Source organism: Aphelocoma coerulescens, chromosome 5 (assembly GCF_041296385.1).
Source record: "Aphelocoma coerulescens isolate FSJ_1873_10779 chromosome 5, UR_Acoe_1.0, whole genome shotgun sequence".
In the NCBI taxonomy this organism is placed as follows: Eukaryota; Metazoa; Chordata; class Aves; order Passeriformes; family Corvidae; genus Aphelocoma; species Aphelocoma coerulescens.
Window position 1 is genome coordinate 40,294,640 of NC_091019.1, and position 12,146 is coordinate 40,306,785.

A 12,146-nucleotide genomic window follows, 5' to 3' on the forward strand; every position below is an offset into this window, starting at 1 on the left:
CAGGGGACAGTTAGCTATCTCAGCTTACTTCCAACTTACCTTTCTAGAACTCTTATCTGGCTCCTTCTTAACCTCCAGCCCAACCCTAGATATAACCTGGTACTGAACAAGCATATTCTGCGTCAAAGCACGTACTGGTCACATAAATACCACTGAGAAAGCAGGGTCTAAGGAGCAAAGAGTGTTGTGTGTGACAATAATCCATGGGGCTTTCACACAGTAACATGTTTATCAAAACAAGATGACGTTGGGTCTGGAGCAGAGTTCCACAAACCTGGACACAGGTGTTTGTCTGAAGCACGACAGGCACAGGAGTGGGCGGGATGATGGATGTTCCCCTCCAATTTTGCATAGGGGGAATCTAAAAAACAATGCTGTAAAGTCCTACAAATAATGCCATGAAAATAAATCTGTCATCAACCTGATCTGTATGTGCAAGGCAGTCTTTTGGCAAGCCCCTCTAAGCAGTGGCTTGAGAAAAGGTTGTTAACAAAGAGAACTGGCACGAAGCAAAACTTACTACATAGATTCAACTACAATAGCCTTTTTTTTTTTCTGGTATCAACTACTTAAATATGCTTAAAACCATAGTGTCATCTTGCTTTATCTTACTGTAATTCACTTTTTTTCCAACAAATAACACATGTAAAACCAAGATAGCCACTCCATCTCAAGTAAAGCTGAATCAGCTGTAGCATCTGACCCAGATTTTATTCCAGTGTAATGAAGTACTATAGTCTCAAGACACATGGGCTCACTGAAGAGCACCAAAACCTGCCACATGCAGGTTAATACTGCTGGACTTGTTCTTAAGAAGTTGCACTTATTCTGAAAAGACTTGAACACAGAGATGAATTTGTGAGATCAGTAGTTCTTTTATGTAGTTCTTTTAAACCTTTAAAAAAGCATGGCACATTGTTCAGAACATGTACAGAGATTTAATAAGTACTAATGAAGTATTCAGAAGAGACATTTTTATATGTTGCAAACATTTTAATGATTACTTTTTGAGCTTACACATTGGGTGCTTTTTTTTTTAAACTTCAAACTGCAACAAGTTAAATAAATGTTTATAATATACAAAGAAAATACAACCAAAAGTAAAACTTGCTTTAAGTGTGCCTTGCACTAGGAACCAGTGTTTTTTAATAGCTTTATTGTTGAGCTGCACAAACACACTTAAGGATTTGATCTTTATAGCAGGGCATTTGAGAAATCAAAATATATTCCCACTTGAAAGAAGAAAAAAAAAATGGTTGTGCATGATTATACGCAAAAACCCACTAAAATACTCCAATAGTGCAGGCACCATTAAAAAAGAAAAGGCTGGAGATGCCCATTAAGTCTAAATTTTAAAGGAAGCAAGTTTCTGACCATTTAGCTTAAAGCCAGCAAAACAGGGATCAGTGATGGCAACTGTAGTGTACAGGGTATTAAAAGACAAACTTTACACAATACACTGTTAGAAATTTGTATCAGTGAACACTGAAAATCTGATGATCTGTTCTTTGGAACAGTCAAACAGAAACACCTTAATTTCCAGTTGTGCAAGCCCTTGAAGCATCACACAGTGTTCTGTGCCAATTTCTTGCTGGCTGTGTAGTTACAAGGATTTGTTTTGTCATTAGCAGCTAACAAACATTCCACATTTTCCTAAAGCCTCACAGGTGAAAAAAAGGCAAGTCTCGTCAGAGCACAGCGTGGAGATCGTATTTTTGCACACAAACACAAGAGGCTTCGCTAGTATCAAAAAACACTTCCATGTCCCAGGCTGCGGTCAGTGGCTCAGTTGAGATGGAAGCCTTTCTCCATGGTAGCAGCTAGCAGACGCTCCCTCATAATCTCCTCAGAAGAATACTCAGGCAACTTTAAGTAATGCACACATGTATTCACAGATGGATAACTTGCATCTGTAGCATCAACCTGAGGAAAAAACATGTTTACTGCAGTTGTTCACAGCATTCAGTATGGAAGTTAAAAGTTGTAAAGTCCTGTAATTCATGGCACTTGCTGCATACCTAACACCAGTTGTCAGAAACAGTAGCATCAGCAAAGCTACAGGCAAATTTATAAATATACTTGCTTTATATGTACATTAATACTTTGATATTTAAATATATGAATTGCATATGAAAATACATGAGATACATATGTATGATATCAGAGAACAGACCTGAAACAAGAGGTTAGTACCGAAACCTCAGCATAGTGCCATAAATGAAATAACTAAAATAAAAATCATCATTGCTATCGTAGAAAGTCTCGCATTGCAAAGCCAAAGCAGCTGGCTTAAAGAGTGACCGGGAGAGGCGGTACCTTGCGCACAACAGTGAGCCGGGGATGGAGGTTTGCCAGCCCTCCTGGTGGGAGTGTTGAACAACCAGTGGTGAACTGGAGAAAAGCCTTCCTCTCATCCGAAGACATACCACACAAGACTCTCACAAATCGAAGGAATCCAGGGCTTAAAATAAAGGAGAATAATTAGTTCTGATAACACTACATGAGAGTGTGGAGGTTTTTTTAATTTCTCTTAACTTAGCACAGCAGAATTACAATCTCTAGTCATGTTTATGCGAACATTGTAAGATTCGAGGGCCTGTTGAGTATTCAGAACAAAACATCTTAAAATCCAGAAAAATAGTGTTTAATCTCTTTGCAAAGTATCACACAAAAAAATGTAGGTACATACATATCTTGGGGTGTTATTTGGGTATCTTGCATTTGAATGCATATGACTAGGTAGAGAAGTGAGCTCAAACATTCCAGCAGGCTTATTCTAACACAGTTCCAGAAGTCATTTGTATGTTACTGCTACCAAGCATGACAAGCAGCAAAAACAAATCCCAAACCCAACAAACCCAAAAACATCAAGACCGCCTCCCGATAGCCACCGCCAGTAAGTAGATTTGTCCCCTGCATAGTACACTTTCTTTTTTAACTACACTTCAAGGGAAAGAAATAAGAAATACAGGCAAAGTAAGAACTGTACACAACCAGAAAAAAATTATAACTACTATCAAACATGAGAATAAAAACTCTAAAATCTATTTTTAGTAATCTGTATTAGCTGCCATTATATTTCACTAGTTGCTTGTATTTGAGTAATTTTTTTATCTTCTCTCATCACAAAACTACCAATTACCTTCTAATCTATCTGTTGTAACACATGGCTATTTCATGCAGTTTTAGACAATCACCTGCTCTTCAGAAACTACCAGTTTCATCGAATTTGGCATCTTCATCTAATAAACATTCTGGACATTCTGTCACTTTATCTTTTAGCTATTAGTTTAAAATCACTCAGAATAAAAGTACCTGTCTCTTGTATATCCCAGTTTGGGTTCGGTGTAATTGATGATATCCTCAGCTGCCCAAGAAGGTGACTGATTTCCACAAAGAATCATCTGAACCTCTTCATGGCTGAAGGAACTCAGCTTCTCCATTGGAAAGACTCTGTTGAAGCCATCTTTAATTTACACAAGATACAGTTATAAACATGAGTCCAAATAATGTTTATAAAGTAATGTCAGCATTTAAGTTGTATTTTAGTCAAACCAGAATCTATCAATAGCTTCTTAATTAAGGTAAATGAAACCTCTTCATGATTAAAAACAGCATAACTAATGCAAAGGTATTCTGAAATGAGTACCTTACCTATTGCATTCTCAATTAAAAGGTTTATTTTTGAAAGCCATTCTATGCCACCACTTTAAACCAGCACACCCTAAACATCGATTATTCCATCTAAGTTCATATATGTTGTTATATTTACAATTACCTCTGAAGGCCTCCATTTGTTTCTGTATACCAGTATGCATGCAGAAGTCAAACATGAGATCTACGTACTCCTCTGCATTATCCATTGTCACAGTCTGCAAAGACAGTAGATAAATACCATAAGAATTCACTGTTCATAAAAGTTATTGTTGAGACAATAAAAATTTAACTGCTGGTTAAATTGTAAAGGTAGGTTGTTTCCTTACCTCATCTTCACCACCTGGTTTGAGATCCACAGCTGTAAACCCATATACTTTGGATGAAGGGCAAAACTGAAAATTTAAACTTCAAAATACAAAGGTAGTTAATAATTGCAAAGTCTGCTACTGCTTTTGTAAATACACCAGATTTAGAACCTGTCACACCCAAAAGCACCTCACTGGATTTCAAACCATTGTGGATCACTTTGTACCACTGTTCATGTATATATAAAAGTACAGAACTACAAACAGTAATGGACTACACAGATAATTTGTGTTTCAAACACATGGCATGCAAATGCATATACTCACCCTCTATTTATGTGGATTTGATAAACATTGACAATTTCATAAATTTGGATATCTTTAAGCTATCAGCTTCAAAACTACTCAAACCATTTAATTTAGCTCACAAATTCAGAAAAATAATTTCCATTAATTTCCAGCAATAACAATTACAGAGCCACTTAACCTATTAGGCATTTAGACCCTTCAATAGTGTTACTTGCTTTCTCTCCATAACAAGCCAGGCTAAAGTCCACAAGCCCTTTAATCTATTACAGATCATTGATAGGAGGGCTCCAAAGATGGGGGAGGGTCTAGAGAGGAAGCCATACAAGTGGTTGAGGTCCCTTGGTCTGTTCAGTGTGGAGGAGACTGAGGGGAGACCTCATTGCAGTTACAAGTTCCTCGTGAGGGGAAGAAGAGGGGCAGGCATTGATCTCTTCTCTGTGGTAGCCAGTGACAGGCTCTGAGGCGATGGCCTCAACTTGTTGTCAGGGAAGGTCTAAATTGAGTACTAAAAAAAGGCTGTTCCCCCAGAGGGTGGTTGGGCACTGGAAGAGGCTCCCCAGGGAAGTGGTCACAGCACCAGCCTGACAAAGTTCAAGAAGCGTTTGGACAAAGCTCTCCAGCACATGGTGCGACTCTTGGGGATGGTGCTGTGCAGGTTGATCCTTGGGGGTTCCTTCCAGCTCAGGACAGTCTATGATTCCAAGGCCGTAAGAAATTACTGAACTCTGACACTAGTCAATTTTTGTGGCACAATATGATTATAATAAATAACCCATAATATTAATGGTAGAAAAACTGTTGTTTCAAAGGAAATATTTAAAACTAGGGAGGATGACATCCTGACATGGGTTTACACAGGTATGGGTACTTTGTCTTTAACATTTGCTAAAAGTCAACATATGCTCTGTTTAACATGGATTCAAACACTGCACTAGGAACACAATCTGAAATTTCAATCTGTCCTCTTTAAAAGCTCTCCAAAAATCTTGATAAATTTCAAGTTATCATAGCACAGAAATTACTGAATCACCCTTTTTTTAAAGGTGTGATTTTACAAGTATTTGTGTTTACAAGTATTTATGTTTCCAGAGTCATACATCGCTGCAGCGTAGCCACATTTAAGATTAGGAAACTGAGCAAGTTGGAAGAGAAAATCCCCAAACCAAGGAAAAAGAATATGGCTGCCTCTCTATGGATTCCCCCTTGCAATTATGCTATTTAAAAATAAAATATCTTCATTTTTAATTATGTGTTGACTTCTGTCTCTATCTCTTCTATCGCAAACACTGTTTGCACATTTATAAATAAATATGAAAACTCTTACCCCAAATCCTCTATGCTAAGAGGAGGCCCCGAACCTGATGGATTCTTCAGCATTAATTCCTGCAGTTTTGTGTTCTTTTCATCTTCTGATAGATTTTTGTTGCTTAAAATTTGACGTCTTTTAATTGCAAGGTCCTTAATTTCTTTTAGAAACCTAGCTCTATGTGGGTTTACTAATTCAAAGTCTTCCCATGTCAAAATTCCATTAAACCAGGCAGGAGGCTTAGGTTTTGGTGGATCAAGAATAAATTCTGATTTTGAGTCTTCTTCCAGACTTCCTACTGACAAGGAATCATGCCCTTCTTCTGTAGAAGCCTCTGACTGACTTTCAGTACAGTGCAAGTCTCTGTCACCCCGTGATTCATATATCAACTTACTCATGTTACTTTTAATGTCCCCCATACACATGAGTTTAAAAAAAGGCTTAGAAATGGGTAAATCCACAAGTCTATTGTCCTGAATGCATTTAGCCAAGAAAATTCCAAGGAAATGAAAGAGTTTGGTTATTCTTTCAAGTTCATCACTATCTTGTGGGAATGGTGCTGTAAACAGTCCACATGATCTCTGTACATAGTAGCCAGGCGGTTTCAATCCACCACCAATATCAACCTAAGTTAAGAGACAGACAAAAAAAGCAGACATGGTTAAAGGTGGATTTAAGTATATATTGGCACCGTCTAACTTATTATTATACTCTACTGCTCTGTTAAAAAGAGAACAATTAAAAAAACAAGCTATGGACCAGAGTGGTTATTCTTGAACATGATGACTAGATGCTCTATGAACATGGATGTCTAGCTCGTTTTTCTTTTTTTTTTTTACACAAGTACTCAGTTTAAAATGCAAATTAAAATGTACCTGACGAGACTCATCATCTGGAAAATCATCATCACAAAGCCAAGCTCCCAAATCTGTCCTCTGAAATTCTGCTGCCACCAATGCATAAAATTCCAAAGTAGGACCCAGGCCTGTTCCTTCCTCCCCTAAAAACTCAACCTAGAAAAACACAAGGGAAGTTAATAGTAAAAGAAAATCCTAGTGAAATGTTCAGCATTGGTTATGGAACAGGATATTCAATATCCTGTCCAGTACATTAGAAATAGCTATCTAACCTCGCTCTGCTAGGCAGATATGCTTTACCTCTAGAACAGATTTTCTGTCTGCATGAATCTGCATGACATTTTCTGCCCATTCCATCAAGGATTCACCTCGCGGAACTTTTACTCTTTCATGCTTGAGGCGTCCAACTCTGAATTCTCCTGGATCGTCACGTCGCACTGTGCTCGTGGTCCTTGTCCGTTCAACAGTGGCTTCACGTCTGTTCTGCAGCCATACAATTGCTCTGGGAAAAAACCAACCACCAGTTATTTAAAACTTCCATGTCTACCAGCACAAAAACTTGAAAGTAGTCACCAACAAGAAGTAACTTGTTGAGTACTAATTGCCTCCTAATTTTTTTTTTTTAGGTGTAAACCAAACTATTTATCAGCCTGAAATGCCCCAAAATATGGGCTGCTTCATATTTTGTGAAGTCAGAAAACTAAGTAATTTCTAATGTAAGTGCCAGCTTCTGATGATAGCACCAATGAAAATATACAATTCTTGATCTGAATTCCTATACTTTTCTCATTACAGTGGAAAGAGCAAAAGGTAGCATTTACTGTTGAACTTTTAATCACAGATGCTCAAAACTTTTTATAAAACAGACACAACATATTACACCTTTCATTATATACTGTAAGGCAGTTGCACATCACCCCATTGATACTGACCAAGTTTTGCAGATTTATTTACTTACACATTCCTTAGAGCAACACAGAACCAAAGGCAACACAGGGCAATCATAGACAAATAGACCCATATCAGTGAGGGAAGAACAGCTGCCTTTAATAGCAGTACTTATACAAAGTCAGATTTCCACATTTTTGTATGTATTATCATCTATGCAGCACTAAACTATCTACAAAGCTACCGTCTGCTGTTCTGCAAATACAGCCCAGTGTCACGACAGACAGAGAGTGTGTACACACCTACAGTTCATACAGAATAGATGAGTTCTAAGAACTACTACCAGTATTTTAAGAGCTTCAGAAAGCTCTTTACTTACAAAGTAAGTAACATGAAATGTTTCCTGCGGGATCTCTTTAAAATGCAGCTTTTCTAAAAAGTACGTTTTTCCAAAACAAAACAAAAAAGACACCAACATGTGGGCCATTTTTCTGTAAAAGTTATAATTTTTACACAATAAAAAAATTTAAATTGATGTCTTTCAAGATAATACCTTCTCTTCCTTTCTCCTTCTTTTTAAATGCCTCATTTTATACTCTTCATGAGGCATTTCTACTGCATATAAGACAAAACAGTAATTTCAGCAACACTCTCTACCCCTTTGGGTTGGAAAACAAAGTGTAGCAACAGCCAAGAAAACCCTCAAAAACAAATTCTTCTTTCTCATTACAAAAAGTATACCAACGAAAAGGTTTACACTGCCTATATACTCTCAAGGTAATGACTGCTGCAATCAAAATATTAACGATACCTAGGTAACAAAGCACTCTAGAGGGTACCCTTAGATGTTTTAAAGTCTGGTTCTGTTACAGTTTCATTATGCAGCTAATAGTAACTTTCAAAATAGTATATTATTTGTAGATTCTTTTCTGTTTTGTTAAAATATTAGTGAATTAAAAATAAACAAACCAAAACAATCCCAAAACAATTGCTGGACCATAAAAATGTATGTGATTAGGTGTATGTTTTCAAAAAACATTTAATTCATATGATTCTCCAAGTGTTTTTTGATTTTGCAATCCTTTATGCAATGAACTGTAACCCAGACAAATTGGCCAATGGGATAACCTAGCTCTAAGTACACAAGTAAATCTTCAGCTCAAGTTAAAAAATGAAATTTCTTGTCATTCTGAGCTTTTCCATCTTCTTCCTTCTATTAGCCAAAATTATTCAGATTTGGCAAGCAAAATTTGTCTCATTAGGATTAAGGTCCTCCTTCTGGAAATCAGCAATTTAAAAACTATTATATGTAAAAAAAGAAAAGGAAGCAGTCATGTTTCTTTTAATTTTTTTTTTTACCTTGATGCGCCAAATGCTGTACATGTGAAGTACAACTGTCTTGTTTCAAATGGAATTAAGAAAGGACACTTGCTTGTCAGTTGCTCACACCAGTCTGGCAAAGCTCCACTTGCTAGTGCCAAGGGTTCCTGTAGTTTAATGCAAGGGGAAAAAAGTAAGTGTTAATAATAATTTGACTTAGGTGGTTCCAACAAGTTTGTAACTAAGTACATACACAGCATATACACCCAAGTACAGAGCTTTTATCTGTGCTTGAGTAAGTTTCCTTCTTCTCAGCAACTGAGATTTTTTTCCTCTTTTAAATGCTATCAATATGGAAGCTGTATGAGGAGCAGCTGAGCTCACTTGGTCTGTTCAGCCTGGAGAAGACGAGACCGAGGAGAGACCTTATTGCAGCGTATTATCTCCTTGTGAGGAACAGTGTGCCGGTTTGGGCAAATGTGGAAATATATCCCCTTAGAGAAGGCAGAAGGCACCGATCTCTTCTCTGGGGTGACAGGACTCAAGGAAATGGCCTGAAGTTGTGCCAGGGGAGGTTTAGGGCAGGTATCAGGAAAAGATTGTTTACCCAGAGGGTGGGTAAACAGGTCACCAAGCCTGATAGGGTTCAAGAAGCATTTAGACAATGCTCTCAGGCACAGGGTGTGACTCTTGGGATGTTCTGCACAGATCCAGGAGTTGGATTCGATGATCCCGATGGATCCCTTCCAACTCAGCATATTCTGTGACTGTAAGTTCATAAACTTTCTAGGACTTCAGAGTGGACACAGAGCGCTTTGACACAGACGATAAAAGCTGTAGTAAATTGCTGGGATATACACTACTCAGAAGTACTGTGGGGAGCTCTAAGTACCCAATTACCTGGAGAGAATTAGTCGTGAGTTTTGCCCAAAAGAAATTAGATATAACCTTTTCACTATCAGAAGACATGAAAGAAACTTGGTGGTAGAAAAGTTATCCCCTTGAAATATTACTATAGTCTCTTCTGAAATACAATTATAATAAACTATACTACAGAAATTTTAACTAAAAGGATGTTCACGGTGCCGGAACAGTCTTCAAAAGAACACGAAAAACTGAAACTTTTTTTAAACAAATAAATAGGACAATGTGACTGTAAAAAAACCCCCTGAACCTCAAAAAGCACACAAGGGCTAATTAAGTTGAGAATCTTCTTTAATCTTTGTTGAAGAAAATGTAGTTCTACTGAAGAACTACATCTTAAAGTTTTCTTTTTAATGTATCTAACTAACATGGCACATTTAGATGCTTTCTAAATGCTATTTTTGAAAGATTTATGTAGAATGTATGAGTAATAAAATGTCTGTGAACACTAACACAATAAACTGCCTTTTTTACATTATCATCAGGCAGACAGACACACTACATTGTAACATTGATGTCTGGTACAGAAAAAAATTATTATTATTCATAATCAAAATATATCAAGTAAAAAAGCTTTGTATGCTTTGTACAAAAACAAACTGCATGTTTTTATTCAGACTAGTCTGTTCTTAGAGAATTTACTCATTCAAAATATAAGAAAGAAAATATGTATTAAGCAATTAAAAAATGGCAAAAAACTAATAATTTCAAACAGCCAAGGTAAGGAAGGGAATAACAGAGTCCTAAAACAATATTACATATATACACTATATAATGTATTAGTGTAATACCTCAATCTGTTGCAGAATCTTTGTAGTAATTTTTTTACTTGTGAATTCATCTGGTGGAAAGTTAAACTGAGGATGATCATCTCCTTCTGAAAATAATCAAGAGAAAAGTTTTCCTTTATTTTGTTTTCATTAAAATATTTCAGAAGCTCTGCAAAACAACTAAGTTACCTTCTTGAGAAGTCCGTGCTGTGTAAGGGTCACTGGCAACTATATACAAAATTCTAAGCAACTGCAGAACATCTTCTACTCCACAGGAGTTCTGTCCGCTGCCAGCTTTGGCCTGAGGTTGTTCCTTGGCCAAACTAAGGATATCAGAATTTTGAAGAGTAGAAATGGCCCCTTGACTCAATCCAGATTTTGATCCATGTTCACAAAAATCCTGTAAAAAAAATTGGTTAAGAATGAAAACTGCATTGGTGTCTTTAGGACTGCATTCCAAGTTGATGATTTGAAAAAATCAAAATGGTTACTGTGCTCAAATGGAACAATTAATCAAATTGCGCATGGTGCAAATCATTATTCAAATGCATTTTAACACAACTACACTTAACAGAAGACGTTAAAATAAAAAGGCAAGAGCAGCAAAACCTAAACTTGATATTGGCTTTTGAATATTCAACTTCCCTATAAATATCATGGCTCTCCCTCCACAAGGATCTTTAAAGCTGCAAAACCAAGCACACAGCCATTCATAATAAAAAAGTTTGGATGCAGACATATACCTTGTATGCAGCTATGAGCTGGGAACAATTTCTGTTTTTCCTAATACTTTTATTAGTGCCGGTTAATTTCCAGTGGCGCAGGAAAGCTGAGTCTGCATTCTTCTGCAGGTAGGTTATCAAGTCATTCTTTGGTAATTCATCAGTGCCAAGGTACTGCTCCACATGCTCTACTGACCAGCAACCCTACAACAGGAACCACCAAATGTTGGCTTTTCCTGATTGTAAAGTCTTTTAAGATTTCACATGCAATATATAATGTCTTTCTTAAAGGAGCATGCATTTACAAATACACTCACTAATGTTCTTTAAGTAGTTGAAAACTGTTAGTTTTTTTTAATGTAGCATTTCAAAAACTGCAATAAGATTTCCTTTGCTTTTATTAAAACAGACATAAAGGCACAGAAGTAGGCCTTACCATTTTTCCACTTTCTTTCTCTTTATCAGAATCCTTCATTTCTCTGTACATGATTCTAGACATCAAAACAATGAGTTAATATTTCATACTCATAGCACATCCTCTAAATTCTGAGGTTATACATTGACTTGTTAGATAATATGATGTAAAACAGCAACAGCAGCTGCTCTTTGCTGCACAAAACATCTGAGACACCCAGTGGCAGCAAAGTTCTTAAGCTCTATTTTCATGATGTTGGTATTTATCTTGCAAAGTATTTAATTTATGTTTCCTTAAGTGAAACTTGAGTAATCAAACAACCTTCACTGTGCCAATTTCCCAAGCCATCTTTAGATTCTTCACTACACATGCACCAACTCTTTAAAATTTTTAAGTCCTAGGGAAGCTTACTGTGCATTAACTTAGAAGATACACACATTTACAACTATTTCTCATGTTTTCTAACTAGAAAATAGTTTGTTACAGCATGCAATTTTTGACAGAAGGCAACTCAGACAATAGGTGCAACAAATAAGCGCTGATGAAATCTGAAATACAGTTAAAAATACTGCACCCCTCCTTATTGCAGTTGTCACTTTCATAGGCATTATTCTTCTAGTATGACAGAAGTTACACTGGGGTAGTAAATGAAAAACACCATCCTACAGTCTTA

At 36.7% G+C, this 12,146-nt stretch overlaps 1 protein-coding gene across 9 annotated transcripts in view; it reads right to left on the reverse strand.

Moving 5' to 3' along the window:
- Window positions 1-972: 972 nt before the first annotated feature.
- HECTD1 (HECT domain E3 ubiquitin protein ligase 1) overlaps window positions 973-12,146 on the reverse strand; it is a 63,089-nt gene continuing 51,915 nt past the window's right edge. For 8 of the 9 annotated variants that reach the window (XM_069017742.1, XM_069017739.1, XM_069017737.1 and 5 more), the window contains 13 exons: window positions 11,495-11,549; window positions 11,080-11,262; window positions 10,526-10,736; window positions 10,358-10,443; window positions 8,682-8,809; window positions 6,735-6,936; window positions 6,453-6,590; window positions 5,596-6,203; window positions 3,984-4,062; window positions 3,779-3,872; window positions 3,316-3,466; window positions 2,317-2,461; window positions 973-1,923 (listed from right to left, as the gene is read on the reverse strand). In XM_069017742.1, the coding sequence (XP_068873843.1) occupies window positions 1,786-1,923; window positions 2,317-2,461; window positions 3,316-3,466; window positions 3,779-3,872; window positions 3,984-4,062; window positions 5,596-6,203; window positions 6,453-6,590; window positions 6,735-6,936; window positions 8,682-8,809; window positions 10,358-10,443; window positions 10,526-10,736; window positions 11,080-11,262; window positions 11,495-11,549 (2,218 nt within the window). In that variant the 3' untranslated portion in view covers window positions 973-1,785. The remainder of the gene's footprint in view (window positions 1,924-2,316; window positions 2,462-3,315; window positions 3,467-3,778; window positions 3,873-3,983; window positions 4,063-5,595; window positions 6,204-6,452; window positions 6,591-6,734; window positions 6,937-8,681; window positions 8,810-10,357; window positions 10,444-10,525; window positions 10,737-11,079; window positions 11,263-11,494; window positions 11,550-12,146) is intronic. The other variant, XM_069017743.1, reaches the window with a different exon arrangement.